This window comes from Gymnodraco acuticeps, unplaced genomic scaffold (assembly GCF_902827175.1).
Source record: "Gymnodraco acuticeps unplaced genomic scaffold, fGymAcu1.1, whole genome shotgun sequence".
NCBI lineage: Eukaryota > Metazoa > Chordata > Actinopteri > Perciformes > Bathydraconidae > Gymnodraco > Gymnodraco acuticeps.
The window spans coordinates 838,454-854,615 of NW_022989819.1; the positions used below are offsets into that span (position 1 = coordinate 838,454).

The 16,162-nt window shown below is 42.2% G+C and overlaps 1 protein-coding gene across 6 annotated transcripts in view; it reads left to right on the forward strand.

The window, feature by feature from the left end:
- The window catches only part of map7d1a (MAP7 domain containing 1a), a 40,718-nt gene extending 25,005 nt beyond the window's left edge, over positions 1–15,713 (forward strand). For 2 of the 6 annotated variants that reach the window (XM_034232948.1, XM_034232927.1), the window contains 15 exons: positions 939–1,102; positions 1,392–1,503; positions 3,201–3,305; positions 4,499–4,621; positions 4,744–4,889; positions 5,271–5,395; positions 6,268–6,506; positions 6,903–7,173; positions 7,945–8,125; positions 9,093–9,197; positions 10,554–10,604; positions 10,696–10,756; positions 12,257–12,338; positions 12,696–12,934; positions 14,803–15,713. In XM_034232948.1, coding sequence (XP_034088839.1) covers positions 939–1,102; positions 1,392–1,503; positions 3,201–3,305; positions 4,499–4,621; positions 4,744–4,889; positions 5,271–5,395; positions 6,268–6,506; positions 6,903–7,173; positions 7,945–8,125; positions 9,093–9,197; positions 10,554–10,604; positions 10,696–10,756; positions 12,257–12,338; positions 12,696–12,934; positions 14,803–14,813 — 2,015 coding nt within the window. In that variant the 3' untranslated portion in view covers positions 14,814–15,713. The remainder of the gene's footprint in view (positions 1–938; positions 1,103–1,391; positions 1,504–3,200; positions 3,306–4,498; positions 4,622–4,743; positions 4,890–5,270; positions 5,396–6,267; positions 6,507–6,902; positions 7,174–7,944; positions 8,126–9,092; positions 9,198–10,553; positions 10,605–10,695; positions 10,757–12,256; positions 12,339–12,695; positions 12,935–14,802) is intronic. The other 4 variants (XM_034232952.1, XM_034232961.1, XM_034232932.1 and 1 more) reach the window with 3 other exon arrangements.
- Positions 15,714–16,162: the final 449 nt, after the last annotated feature.

A 16,162-nucleotide genomic window follows, 5' to 3' on the forward strand; every position in this document is an offset into this window, starting at 1 on the left:
ACAGCACAAGTAAATAATGAAGCAATTTCCACTGCCTTCTACTTCCAAGATTGTATCACTGGAAGGTAAAGTTGAGGCTTTTCTCATATTGAGGCCATTGTGCTGCGATGAGCTGAGATACGCACTGCAGCAAATATATTTTTTTGCTGCGAGGTACTGGCAAGCAGTGCCTCAGTAAAACTCAGCTACCCCCCCCCCCCCTCAGATAATAGCCGATCTGTGCGCCTCCCAATAAATGTTAACTCCGCTAGCCTCCAGCATCTCTGCAATGATCCATCACCGTCATCTGAAATCCACAACCAGTTGCTTTTGTTGCATCAAGTGCTTGAGAGAAATAAGCCTCGCCTCCTTGCAGGGGCTGATTCTTCATGGAGGTTTTGCTTTGTAGTTTAAAGAAATATGGTGAGTTGTGTACAGAGAGGCAGCTGCAAAAGCCTCCTTTACGCCTTCTTTGAATGGCTCAGGGACAACAGGACGATTTCCATATCAAAGTGTTTGGTTTATTGAAACTGACGCGGAGGCTTGATGCGATTAGTGAAGTATAAAAGTGTCACTTCAGAAGTGCTGTATCTGTCACACTTGGCTTTATGCAGTTTTCTGTGGAGAAGTCAAGTCATTTAATTTATTTTTTCCAAACACAAAGTGCGATTCAGGTGAAGGGCGACATATTTGATTAAGAAAGCTTTAGATGACTTGACTCTTTGGGTATATTCTGAAAGCTTCAAACTGGATTGTCCTTGAAACCCCTCAACCTCTCAAAAGATGCTTTCAGCAGATTTCACACTGCTCTTTTAAGTCACATCTGTTACACACCCTTCAAAGAGATTGTGTGCTATACCTACAGTATTCTGAAAAGACAGGGTAGAGAGAGCTCCTTTGTCCAGTGCGCTTTTGACAAAATGTGACTCTCCTGACCACCTTTTTCTGCCCCATCTTAGCTGCTAAAAAGAACCAGTGGCTGGAGAAGGAGGAGAAGGCCCGGCAGCTGAGGGACCAGCAGCTGGAGGAGCGCCGCAGGAGGCTCGAGGAACAGCGGATCAAAGCGGAAAAACGACGGGCTGCCCTGGAGGAGAGACAGAAACTAAAACTGGAGAAGAATAAAGTAAGTTTACACCAGATTATTGAATATAATCCATTTTTACAAGACATTGTTGTATTAATAGTGACTACTTGATACCCAGAGGTGTCATTTCAATGCCATCCCTCACTGGAATGGGTGCGGATCGGGGTCAGTTGCAGATGAGAGGATTTGGATTCAAGGACACCTAATAAGCCAAACTGGGTGCTTGAATCCAGGCTTTTATAAGATGAAGGATAAGCTGTTCCTCCCACTTGCCTTTGATGCTTTAGACATTTCAAATAACTGATATCCGTCCCCGTTTCTTTTCCAGGAGCGCTATGAAGCGGCCATCCACAGGTCAACCAAGAAGACGTGGGCAGAAATCCGCCAGCAGAGATGGTCCTGGGCCGGAGCGCTGAGCCAGAACTCCAGCCAGAAAGAAAGTGAGTACCCTAAAATATACCTGGAGGACCTGCTTTTAATCACTGAGGAAGATCTGACACATTTAGCTTATGTGAGGCAGTGGATGGAAGTTATCCTGCTAGTATCGCTGCAATGTAGGATTTTTAACGTACACCTAATATGTCTGTTGGGCTATTATTTGTCCAGTCACACTCCTTTGCCTTAAGACACCATGGTCTGGCTGCCACAGCTCTTTCCTAGCAAGCTAGTAGCTTCTTAAACATTGCTTGACTATTGACCGCATAAGTGAAAAATAAATTGAATATGTTGTCTAATAATTCAGTGACTGCAGAGGTGAGGTAATCCTGTAGAAAATATGTTTTAACAGTTAATCTTGATGGATGCTTCTGCCCTTGGTGCCATCCCCCCAACTTGAAGCGCTAAATCTGAAGAGTCCTGACTTCTACTTTATGTTATGTAATCTCCTCTGCCATATGCCAGGGGAATTATCGACACTCTAATCAAACTCTCTCTGCCTCCCTCACCAGCAGGCTGTCCGTGGGATGATGAAAGTAAACAAGCGTGTGATGAAATGGTTTTAGACCTATGGATGTTATTTAGGAAAGGTTCAGTTCCCGAAAAGAGCTTACTGCCTTATTGTCTGTTTAAATGAAGACATGGAAAAAGCGATGGGTTAATGCTTTAATACAAAACCTCCATTACAGTGATGTTCTCTGAATCACGTCTGACGACATTTGGATAAAGAAGAGTTTTCATTTGATTGCAGTGTATTAAAGGGTTATATAATTGGGATAGATTATTGCACAAGGATGTTCTCGAGGGTTCAAGGTTTTGTCAGCTTACATCCCCCACCATCAAATGAGTTTCATTTTCCAATGACTGGTTTGGATGTTATGGTTATTTCGAGTTTTATTTCCCCTAGTGCTTGATAGCTTGGAAAGGTGGACATAAAACGTTCTCTTTAGTGTGATGGATATGTTTTTGAGAATTAGTGTTTTTGTGAAGTTGGTAAAGGTCTTTGTTAATGTTTCAAGTGGGAGTTTGAAAATAACCTTAAATTGCACACAAATGACATAAAAGCTATAATACTTAAAATGTTGCTTGGTGTGCTCAGATCTCTTAAATTGACATGAGCTAATATTTTTGAAAACAAAGTTGCCCTTGTTACTCCTGATAACGATGAAAATGAATTGTAATGGAACATTTCCAAAGTTGCAGGTACCAAAAACTAAACTACATTGACATCAGTTGTATTTAAGGTGTTGCAAAAAAACACATTCTCTTTGTTATTGTTAATTCTATATAAATAATGTATAGAGTTTTTCGGTAAATATCAAAAATGGTAACTGATAATGTGTGTTTTTTGATGAACTGTCCCTTTAAAAAACATAGCTTTTGAGGCATTTAGAAACATTCAAAATAATCTTTGACACGTTTTGTGTCATAGATGCCTGACTTCCCCTTAAGGCTAACTGCAGAGAACATATGGTGTACCGTGTGCAGTGGAAGTTATTACACACACAGTGAGCACACAGGAATGTGCTTGAATGGGGGTTGCTCTGTAAAGCTCACATTACAATTACTGTTCCCTTTACAGTGTGTGGGTGTATGTTTGTAGAGGCATCATTCGAGCATAACACGTGACGCCACAGAAGTTCCCCCCCTCTTCCTCTCAACCATGTGTGAACATCTGTGTGGCGCTCTCTTGGCTTCCTAGGCAGATGCTCACTGTCAACGGTCAACCTGCCAAAACACGTGGACTCTGTTATAAACAAGCGACTGTCCAAGTCCTCCGCCACGCTCTGGAACTCGCCCAGCAGAAGTAAGAAAAACATCTGGAACGCCCTCCCTCCCGTTTAATGTGTCCATCACACCGCCAACGCCAGCACCTCCGAACCCGTCCATCATTGTCCTTTCAGTTCTTCCCCTTCCTGTGCTTGATGGTTGACAGCTGACCCATTTTCATCTTCCCAAACCTCTTGTTCTTTTTTTTGGGACGTGTTGGTTTTTTGTTATGCATGGTCATTATGGGTTTTGTGCAATTTTTGTATTTTGTCCTGGTGTCTTTTTGACTATCCTTTGGTTGGTTCATTGTGTGGTTATGGTCATTTCATGTCTTTGTGCAATCAAATGGATCCTTTTGTGCTCATTTCCATCAAACAAACTGGTTATGGCATGTGTTTTATATTGTCTTGAATGCTATATAAGTTGATATTATGGAGGTGGGTGTGATTCCTTGTTGACACATTTCTTTGATTCAAATGTTCCTCTCTCAATCAACCTTCTCTTCATGCTACGGATGAGTGCAGCTCTTTTTTGTATAGCTCTTAAGTTAACCAGGTCACAGTGTACTCCTGCAAATAAGGAGAAACTTGGGGGCTTGGAAAAAGTAAAGTCAGTGAGTGAGTCAGCATTTTCAGGAGATAATTAATTCTAAAAACTCCCTGGAGCAGGTACTGTTCCTCGGTGCTGCTGGAGAAATATAGATAGACACATAATATTTCTCTCTTGTCGCTTCCTTCTCTTCCCAAATGACACACCATGTCATTGCAGAATCATCTTTATTCTGCACCCTAAAGCCAGAGAGGGAGCTTTATACCCCAAATAAATACTGATGCGTCTCCATTGCTCTTGCTCTCATGCTCAAGGCTGTGGTTATAAATAGCTGACTCAGTGTCTAGACAAGCATGTCAAATAAGTCTCTCTCTTGGGTGGTAACAGTACGTTACAGTAGACACATTTACTGCGCTCACTTTCTCTCTCCTATGATCTGTTTGGGTGGGATGTCTTATTGGGGTTTCTTTTGTACTTGATTGGGTCGTTATGGCTTGTAGATATACTGCAATATCAGCTATAACAGGATTAACCATTTATTTTCACTTCATTTTGGTGATATTATTAAGACTTAATCACTGTGTCTGGGTAGTGAAGGAGATCCCTGCATAGATCAGAACAGAGGACTTCAAGTAAAGAGATGTATTAAAAAACATTGATCAATCTTTTCTCTACCTGCAGCACGTAGCCTTGCACTGAGTCCCTGGGAGAGCAGTATAGTGGACCGGCTGATGACGCCAACGCTGTCTTTCCTCGCCAGGAGCCGCAGCGCTGCCAGTGTCCTCACTAACGGCAAAGATGGTAGTAAGTTGAAGAAAAAAAGGGGATAGGACCGTTAGCTTAATATCTGTCTTACTGTAAATGTTTAAATACAGCTCATATGTGGAGGTGAGCAAGCTTTAATTATACATCATTCTCCTCCACAGACTCTCCTCTTTGCCCTCGTTCGGCCTCAGCCAGTCCCCTCACCCTGTGCGCCCACCAGCCCCACCACCGCTGCTCCGACCGCTGGAGAGTGACGTCCAGTACCCCCGACATCACCCAGCGCCAACACAGACGGAGCTCCACACCTGTACGTTTGCCTATCTAGCTTTTGCCCTGTGGTTTCATTCAGTATTAAGACTTACAAAAGTGCTGTTACCTATCAAGAGTCTCAACAGACATAACATTTATTACAGCACATTATGTTTCTCCGAGTGGTTTTACTATTCCCCTGGATCCCACTGAAAGTTTAACAGCGAGATTGTTGGATTGTTGTTAAGAAACTATTGCCAAGAAAGTAAAACATGGCCCCGGGTCAGACTTCCTCTTTTCCTGTACTCAGTGTATAAAAACCTAAAGTGTACAGTATCTTCTCTTATTTGATTTTTTATAATAATTTCATGTATTTTATAAACGCACATTTAAAGATTAAAATGTATTAACCCTTTTTTTTCATCCTTTTGTCATACAGATGGATAAAAACAAGAAAGAAAAGAAAGACAAGGAACGGGAGAATGAGAAGGAGAAAAGTGCTCTCAGTAAAGTGCTTAAAAAGAGACAGTCTCTACCAAGCATGAGACACAGAGCTGATCCAAGGTAAACATACCGTTTATTTCTACTTATTTATACAATTCATCTTTGCTTGTAGTTCATTTCAGTTTAAAATCTGACAATTCCATATTTTTAAAGTTGCATGTGCAGTAAATCAAATGTGAGATTAATTGCAAATGTCTATACATCATTGTCTGTTGAAGTTGGACATGGAGCTGCTGTGACGCAAGTCACATTTCAGACTTGATCTGACAAATAAAGTATTATCGTATTGTATTATCGTATGTCTGGTTACTTTGCATAGCCTTAAAACCATTCTAATAATCAGATGAATAATATTGTGTATTTTTTATATTTGACAGTCAAACGGTTAGGCTAACCTAACGTCCCCCTGACCCACAGCTTGTTTGTGTCCAACAGCTGGGTCAGCCATATTTACGTCTGCATTATAATGACTTCATATTTCGTGCACTGTTTGAGCAAAGGCCTTGAGTGAAGGATCCCAAGACGAGTGGTCACTTCCTCTCCTATCCCCAGGGCACTGAACTAAATGACATCCATGACAGAAGGGATGGCAGAGGAGAGAAAAGTTCCTTTGACAACAAAGAGCTTGTCAGAGCTGGCAATGGCCTCAGTGCCAAAGGGCTAGAGGACAAAAACCTCTCTCTCAGCGTGAAGGACATGTTTCCCTCCAAGTGTTGCATGGCCAGTCTATAGCTGGGTTACTGACTCTGAATGCACTTAAAGGACGATGACGCAATGTTTTGAGAGCTTTGCTGCTAATAACCCGTGTACTGATGTCATATTTCTCCAGGACATGCGTCAAACAACCTTTTAGCCCATATCTAGAGGACTTACCAAACCGGTGTCAATTCATTCGAGAATAACTGTTGATACATTTTCCATCATTCTTACAGTCCCAGTCCTTTATCAAGACAAAGACCCTCATCCCCCGCCACGCCTAAGGGCAGAGCCGGCTCTCCCAGCCCGGCTGCCTCTCCCAAGCCTCCCTCAACACGTGGAAGTCCGTTGACTCCTAAAAGTCGTCCCAAAAGAGCCAGGACCCCTGCCAGGGTAGACCACCGCACCTCCTCTCCCGTCCCCCTGGAGAGAGTGAGGGAGCCTCGCAGGCCCTCTACTCCTGAACACAGAAAGAGTGAGTACAAAAGAGTTTTGATGTCTCTTTCTGTGACTGGCCAGATGAATGAATCTAATGGAAAAAGTGAACAAGCCTCGAGAAAATCTATGTTTTTCTTTGAAGAAGCATTAGGAAAAGATGACTATCAAGCAGGCCATGAATATAAAGGGGATATAATGAGTGAGCCACACACAGCTCCATGGTCTGTGTCTTCTCACACACAGCACTAAGAGGCTGCCCTAATCAGTCTTGTTATGTAATTACCCAGGCTGAAGCTGTGGCTGACTGTTTACCATTTCCAGTTGCTTGAGACAGAAGGTTTCAGGGAAGCACAGATAATGGGATCAAAGCGTGTGTTAGATTAGGTTACACATCATAAGATCTGAGTATAACAATCATTTCCCCCTGTTTTAGGCTCCCCTGTGGTTCCTGCCATCAGAGTAGCTTCTGTCTCCCCCCATGTGTCTGGCACACCAGTTCCAACCACAGCAGCCTCACCGGAGCCGCTCCATTCTGCTCCGTCTGTCTCTACGTCATCGCCTTCACCCTCTCCATCACCCAAGCCCATGGCAGGCACCAACGACGCAGAGGAGGCGGGTCGCATCCTGGCCGAGAGACGCAGAGAGGCCCGAAAGCAGAGGGAGAGGGAGGAGCAGGAGCGCCGCGAGCAGGAGGAGAAGGAGAGGTCAGCGGGTTTAAATATGACTCCAAACACAACTGAACACAGTGCTGACTTTGCATAGTCAAATCTCTTTCAATGACTTTCACTTTACAAAAGATAAATTACATTTTATGGCCTACAAAGCTGTGTTCCCACTTACGGTTTGGGTCTCTTAACTACACTCGACAGTTCTGAGAAACTAACTAAATATTCATTATTACAATTCACATTTGCCATATAATCCTCAAATATAGGGCAAGGTCTTTGCTGTGGTTGTAACTAAATATTTGTAAAAGAGATTTATTGATGTAGAATATTCTGCTGTAGCTTTTTTTTATCCTACCAAACAAACCTCACTGTGTACATATAAGTATTTCCCGTGTAAAAATGAAAACATGTGTGCAAAACTAAACGGGAAGGCTCCATGCTCTAACACAGCACACGTATGTCAGAATGAGAGCTCACTCAATACTGGCTGTGATGTGTGAGAGCATGAAGAATTTGATAGCCTGTTGGCTGAGTCTAACCACAGCAAGTCCCTATTTACAGCTTGAGAACTGATGCGATCTGTTGTTGGCGCTCTTACTTCCAGTTGATTCCATCTCTAGAAACGGTTTGGTCTCCGGTGGCTTCTGCTTTAATGCCAACTTAGCAGAGATGTAAACTAAAGAGGTCATCAGTACACGTCAATGGAATCATTTACATTTGTTGTTTGATTGTTTACCACATTCGAAGGGTTTGGCACAGGATCTAGTGGAAAATACTTAACCTCAGCTTTATGCCCACATTCCTTAGGATCCTGAGAGAGGAGAGAATGGCGAGGGAGGTAGAGGAGAATCGACTCAGGGAGGAGGAGGCCCGCGCCATGGCCGGGGAGCAGCGAAAGAGGGACGAAGCTCAGCAGCTGCTGGACGAGAAGGAGGCTGAGGAGAGGGCCAAAGTCGAGCAGGAGGAGAACCTGCGCCTGCAGAAACAGGTATATTGTTGACTGTCAACATTTAGCATGCAGAGAAAGCTGGAAACAAATTGTAAGTGAGGTGTAAACTTGGTTCAGTGGTCTAGTTAGTCAGATAAGAAGGAAAATGCAAGTACATAAAGCCCATACTCAAAGCGACAAGCACCATTAAGCACTACTGTGACATGTATTACCACCTTTTGAGTAAAGGTCAACACACATTCCCTTCTACATCATTACAAGGCACTTTGCCCATCACACCACAGAATGATACGCTCCGCTATCTTTGGCAAACAACGTTAGTGATGTTTTTAAGAGTCACTTGTTTACCGTTTCAGTTCAGCTGCTCACCTCACTCTGACCTGTTTAGAACAGGCTGCTCCTGTCCAGTATTCTCTACGTCAGCGGGATGTTGTATTCCTTTAAGGGCAAATATTACTCAGGACTAATGAGCAGGTAACTTCAAAGAAAGGGCCCTTTGTATTTCTCAGTTTGTCAAATAGCCATTATAAACAATATTGACTGTGTGTTGGTGTTGCCGGGGAAGCAGAGGAGATTGATACTTTAATTAGTAGAAACTGATATCCACTGAAAAAGGAATTGGCCGTTCATCACAGCATTTGTTTATCCTGTAACATGATCAGCGCCGGCACTGTCTTATCTCTGTGGTATCTAGCGCTTACGCTTTACCACCCCCTTGTGGTCTTTCATAATAATAGCATTTGTGGTTAAACATGATCTGATTATAATTATGCAAAGGCTCAAGTATTGTGTTTCGCTTTGAATTGTCCTCACCAGGCTGTAAATGTTGGAAATAGATCTTTTTTGGCTCGAAGGTATCGGAAAATATCCCCCTTGTGGTTGTAAACAATAATTGCAGAGGGCAACCACACCCTTGTTACGTTAAAGGCATGTCATTTTGGCTGAGTTTTTTTCCCCCTTCTGCCGGCATTAAAAATGTGGTTGGAATCTCGCCTGTGTGCTTCAGAAAGAAGAGGCTGAAGCTAAAGCCCGGGAGGAGGCGGAGAAGCAGCGTCTGGAGAGGGAGAAACACTTCCAGAAGGAGGAGCAGGAGAGGCTGGAGAGGAAAAAGGTAGGGCAACACATCTGGCCTGCTATCATTGTCTATCTGCAAGGTTTTGAAGTCACCCATGAAAAAAAAAAAGAGCAACTTTCAAACATTTGAACCTTTTGGGAAAACTGCCTCATTACTGCTCTCAGAGAAACACACCATTAGAAGGAGAGCTTATTAAATAATGGATTACATAATCAGAGGTATTATATTCTGGGGTATGTTCATTCTGTAGTCTGCCTTTCTCTGAAACCGAGATGAATGATGTTTCTGGCTTATGCTGGAATGGTTGTCAGCGTGCCATGATTTCATAGAGCTTAGACTGTGTGTCGAGCATGGAGCTATATATAAACACTAATAACAATGAAGAACTCCCTGTGCCAGTCATCTGGGTGTGGATGTGTGCTGATATGCGTGTGTAGTGTACTCATGACCATCTACTCAAGTATGCCACCCACATCTCCAGATCTGGCATGCGGGCTAAGCCTTTCTTTTCCCCCCTCCTCATCTTCTCTCCATGTGAGAGCGGCTCTTATCGAGGCGTGCCAGATCTAGCTCAGCCAACCCGAGCCTGGCTCTGAGCCGGAATAGACCCGCAGGAACAGCATGTCCTCTGCCCCAAAAGACTGCTTTGTACTGTACCACACTGTGCTACCACCAGAACGGACTAGCCCACTCGACAAAAAAACGAGTTTGTTATCACCAGGCACATGTGGTTTAAAGTATCCTGAGAGACAACTCAGCACATTTTTTGACAAAGAAGAACCTTTAGTTCTCAGTTTTGAAGCCCAACTAGATGCCAAAGCCATGAATGCGAGCTGTCCATGAATCTTGGATCTACAAAATGATTCACTTATGAGCTGCAGTTATGGTGTCCCAAGCTAACTGTGTCCTCAGATGAGGGTCGCATCAAACTTCTGCGTTCTGTGAATACAACTGACCTGCATACAGTGCGTTTGATAAAAGCACAGTGTAGGCAACCTCCTCCATCCTTACTGTTCACTGCTGGACCTTCACGCTGTTGTTCCAGCTGAATACACACATGCTGCTTCATAATTATTGACACAGCCCTCCACCTACACAAGAGCCTCAGGTTTTACTTGGTGCATTACATTCAATTCATAGAAGCAATGCACAACGAAATGTGAAACAAGGTTTGTGTGCTCAGTCTAGTCCACTTGACCTCAAATAACACATTTGTAACAACTTAAAGTGTTTTTCTCTACATTTTAAAACACATCTGTCCTGATCCCTTGGTGTCCCGAGTCCCCAGAACAAAATGTTTTGCAAAAATACAAAACAGTTCTGTTATTGGCTTTCTTTCTATGTGGCATTTCCCTGAGATTTATTCCTTCCTCTCTTTTTTGTATTCATCAGCGTCTGGACGAGATCATGAAGAGGACACGCAAGACAGATGGAGGCGACAAGGTACATTAGTCTTTTCTTTTTTTAACCAAAACAACTTGCCAAAACTAGACTTAACAATGGAAATGACTGACATGATCCCCCATCTTCACAGAAGGAGACAAAGTCCTCGCCTCCCACAAACGTCAACGACAAAGAGGCAGAGAGCAGCAAAGGTAAGAAGAGCATCAGTCAGCAACCAATCCACCCTCTTAAGAAAAATCCTTAAGTAATGGAGGGAAATCATTACCCACTACAAGCCTTTCATCTGAAGCAATCGTCTACAGTAATTGCCTCAAGTGATTTCCCATTAGTGTGTACGCTGTGAAGGGGAGAGTGGATGCTTTGAAGCCGGACTAAGAAGTGCATTTCTAAAAGTTTAACTCTACAGCAAGCACATCGATTATAATAATTATTGTAGATGAAAATGTTTCATATCCCACACATAACAGCCGATTGTCTCCTATCTCTTCCTTATGTTAAGATAAACAAAATCACAGGTACTTTTGTTCTCATTTCCCATGTGAGTCATCCACGCATCTGAACTTTTGGTACAGCATTTGATGATATCACTGCCTCATATCCTGCACAGCTGCAGTTTAAGTTCTTCTTCTCTGCACAATAGGACCCATGTGTTGTCTGTTGTCCAAGCAGTGGGACTGAGGGAGTAAGAGAGAATGAGTGGGATCATGGCAACAGCCTGCTGCAGTTATCAGACATTTACTGTGGACACAAGTGTTAATATAAGGAAGCTAAGGCATAATTCCTATCACTACCAGTTGTGGAAAACATATTTAGTTTATTTATATAGCACCTTTCAACACAATTTAAAGTGCTTTACCAAAATGAAAGACATTAAGAAATAGTGCAGCAGAAACTTATGATAAAATGGCATTTAAAAGCAAAGATAATAATACATGAATAACAAAGGTACATGAATAAAAGTTACAGTGCAGTGTGAGATATGAATATATCAATTTGTCGTGTGTGTGAGAGAGTGTGTGAGAGTGTTGTCAGTTTGGGAAGGGAGGCATGTGGGAGGGGGGAAGGGAAAAGGTTTTGTCAGTGTTTTGAAAAAAGGAGTGGGGAGGAAGTATTAATTGGTACTATCTAATTTAAGTCAAATTGTGTTGCCAATTAATTTATTGGTGTCATGAAATATTGAATGTAATGTAATTCTACCCTCACTCATCCTGTTGAAAAAATACAATTATTACATTATGAGTATATCAATTTCAAAGCAGCTGCAAACAGAAAAGTCTTCATCCTTGATTTAAAAGTATCAAGGCTTAACACAAATATATAAAGAAGAATATCACTTGCACATCATCCTTTTATTAGCTTCCAAGTCACATACAGGATATTAGTAAGAAGAAGGGAATCAATGTGCTCTGGGATATATGCTGTTTGTGGCAGAAAGACATTAGCGAGCCACTGATGTGGTCGGAGGCCTGGCAGGCGGGCCTTAATCCAGTCAGGGGTGTAGAAACTCTCCCAACCACAGCCATGTCCTCAGTAGAGCAGAGTTAAGGGGGATCTGGGACACACAGGAAGGATACCCCAGGAACATTTGGCATCCCTTTCATTCCTTTTAACATTAGCGTGACACAGTTTAGGTTTGATCCTGCAGGGTATTGCCTGATGCTAAATAGCTGTTTTACTTTGTTTCCCTCTAGCATCTGCTGAGTATCAGCCAAAGCCAGAGGTCAACCTGTCCAATAACAAGACAGAAAATGGACAGACCAACATCAAAGAAAGGTAAACTAGTGATATTTATTGTGGATTTAAACGTTTCTTTGTGCTCAAGTTGATACAAGACCACTGCGAACAGTATACAACTTGAGTGCCAGAGAAATCCCCAATCAACTTTGCAGGAAATGTTGTAAACTTCAAGGTAACACACAAGTAGCCACACGATTCAGAGCACAGTAAACAGTTGAAATACTGGGAGATATTTAGTTTCTAAGTGTTTACTCTTTGTATTTTAACGACACATCTCGGGGTAGCTTCCAAGACTCCTGTGAAGGGACGTGGTGGAATGACTCATTTGTTGCATAAGTCACTCCGACCCATCATAACCCAAACCATATTGTGCTTTGTGTGTCCCCTCTCCAGCAGCCCCTCAGTGCAAGTGGTCAATGGGGTCCAGCCCTCGAGACATGAAAATGGTCTGTCCTCGAAAGGAGACACTGCCCACTATGAAGATATCATCCAGCTCGCAAATCATGGCAACTCCACCAATGGAGCTCGGGATAACTCTGAGAGCAGCATGGCCCCCGAGCCCATCCTCACGTTTGATAGTGAGGAGTCATTCATGAAGAAGACCGGCCCCATGAAGCCACAGCATGTTGCAGGTACAAACTGCTTTACAACACACAAGACAGGCCATAATACAAATATGATGTCAAAGTCATAATTAACATTATGTTTTTCCACGGTTCATAGGTTTCAAAATAACATCAAAGTCAACTTTATTGTCAATCTTTCAGTTTGTGTGAACAGACAGAGACATCGAAATACAGTTTCCCACAATCCCGAATATAAAAACAAATATATATAAAAAAATATTTATGCAAATATGTATATACCTATATATACACAATCAAAGATACATGTATACATACGCACACATTAAGACCTAAATAAAAGCACAACAATCAATATCTACAAAAATAACAGTCACTTCAATATCTTTGAGAATGTACATTAGTGCAAGACTGTCTATAGCAGCGTAACATGTTCATTATTTAAATGTATGGTTGCTTTCCAATTAATTTTGGCCAATAAAGCTGTTTTCAGTTTTATGCTAAGCTAAGCGGCTTTACACTTGAAATTGTTATCGATCTCAGCCCTCACTTGGAGAAAAAAGTCAAATTTACAGAACTGGCAAAGAACTTGAAAAAAATAATAATCTAGCAACAGTATTTTAGTCAAACTAGATTAGCATAAGTTTCTAACAGAACTTTAATAACGTGCTTTCAGTAGCCTCAAAGAGAATAAAGGCATAGCTTGTTCAAGGTACAGCTTAGAAAGGGTCTTGCTTTGGCCAAGGTTTCAGAAAACAGAAAAGGGCTTCATTGATCTACTAAGGGGCAAATTCCCAAAACATGATTTAAAATACAAAATTCGCACAAAAACTTGATAACATTCTGTGTCCTTACTGTAAGTATTCTAACAGCCACATTTTGAGTTGAAGGGTCTGGTTTAGCAAGTACACATATGCACTCAATTTAAAGAAGCAGCAGATGAAGCCCCGGCTTATTTAAAAACGGCATGTGTGCTTATTTGCCCTGCGGTGATTTTATGCTTGGCCATGTTAACATTACCAAATAAAGACTGTGGGACATGGCACCAAACTAAGTGCTGTGGTCTTTGGCACAACGACAGCGAACCTGAACTTGTGCTGTATGGACGTGCAGGTCGTCTCCCCAGAGAGGGGGGTCCCCCCTGGTGTGGCATGGACACTCCATTTTCACTCCAAGGGGTTGGAGATGAGATACGGTAGAAATAGTGTAAGGAAGGGTGGAGAGAAGCGGGATATCTTTATTCTGGGGACAGCTTTTATTCCGCAGCCCCACTGACTTTGGCTTGAACCCAGTGAGGAATTCCTAGAATAGCCGAGGCGATGAGGAGACCCTATCCACAAGTGCTACACAGCTAGGGGTTAGAAACAGGACCCCGGAGCAATTAAGCAACCCCCTCACAGGGGCCAGCAGCACCCCCCCCCCCCTTAACTCTTCCATAAAAAGAGTTCCCTCTTCTCATTTTCACTCTTGTAAATGTTGGATACGTGAGACGCCTTTGACCCGGGGGTACATTTAGGATGAGGGTTACGATTAAGTTTTATTGAAATGCGAGACTGATTTAATGTAATTCCTTGGGTCGTCAATTTATTTTAGGGTTTATTTGAATGTTCAGACTGAAGAGGATGGCCGCGCTTGCCTCACATGTGGCGCTGTCAGTCAAATAAATATGTTACAATTAGCGTCATCACATGGGCTGCATTAGACTAAACAACTTTTCAGCCTTTCCATTACACACATGTAAACATACAGTCACTGTTGATGAGTTCATGCAGCATGTTAGACATCCTTTAGCATTTTGTATTGTCACCAGGTCTGAGGTTTACAGACTCGTATCAAACAGTGTTACTCTGTTAGCATGTGTTGATAAATCCTCATATAATGCTGACCTTTAACCCTTTCCTCTGTGTCCCCATCAGAGGTCCTGTGATATGCTCCAGTGTGGAAGTGATCGTCGCTATGGCCGCTGACCTTTCCGTCGCCCTGCCAACGCTCGCATGGGGAGCCCTGTGACAAACCTTTTCTACGCCCCTAAAACAAACACATACCAAGCATTGGGATGCAAAAGACTAAATGGGATGAAAGGAGTTGCCGCATGCAACACAGGTGCATCACTGTTAACATTTGCAAAATATCTTAAGTGGCACCCATTCCCTCAACTTTGTACAGTAAAGTACAGCTGAGTAATGATTACTATAGGCTGAAGTGTTTTTTCTTTGTTCTTTAGTTATTTAACTGAAAGAGAAATATAAAAGACTGGGTACATTCTTGTGAATAATGTAAATTAACTTTGTGTGATGGACTAAGGAGGGACTCGTCTGTAGATTAAAGTCGTATGAAGGGAGTCATTTTAATGCTACTCCGCTCTGAGTGGCTCTTTAAGTGAAACCCAGGTGTCGTGCATCCTGGTCTGTAAAAAGCCACCTGTAACAGTTTTTGTAAAGTTAAAATGAAAAATCTGGAAAAGATTTAAAAATGCAAGTTCACATGCAACAGCTTCTTACTGTGTGTAGTAATACTGTCTGTGCAAACCTCAGCTATGATTGATTGTACACAGAACTGGATGTAAAAATGTGTGCAACCCTCACTATCAAGTAACCAGAAGTCATTTAAGTTCAAATCCCTATGAATCTACTCCACTCTTAAAACAGTTAAATCTGTTTTCTTTTCTCATGTAAAAAATGAAAAAGTTTTCTCTCATTCTACATTGAGATTTCATGGAGTCGTGTATTTGAAATGCTGGTGCGTGTATATGCTACAATTATTTTTGATGTGCGTTACAAGGTCAGTGGGAGTTCTCTAAGTCTTATTAAAGGCAAACTGTCCAGTCTGCCGTCTCTTGATTTGTTTTGAATAACACCTGATGGATTCAGAGATTATTTGTGGTACAAAATAACAGGATACAGATGTTCTGAATTCAGTGTCAAATCTCAATGTTAACCATGTCCTGTCATCTAAAACAGGCGTGGGTATTGATCCTCATTTGTTATTAATTTGACAGTGTGGGAATGTTTTGCACTACATTTTGCCTCGTTTACTCACAAGGCTCAATAATAATGTGACTTTTCAATGTGAAAATCTCTCACGGATAGTCTCGGACGGCGTTGTGCATTCGAAGCGCAGGAAAACCGATTTAGAGATGGTTCCAGAGGGCCTTTCAGTTAATGGACAAGGCATGGGAGTTGGCTCAGATGTCCATTTCACTTTGGGTCTCCTTTTACAGAATCTCTACAGGGGGTAGATGTTTCTCTAACTGCTGACCCCTTTTACTATACCAGT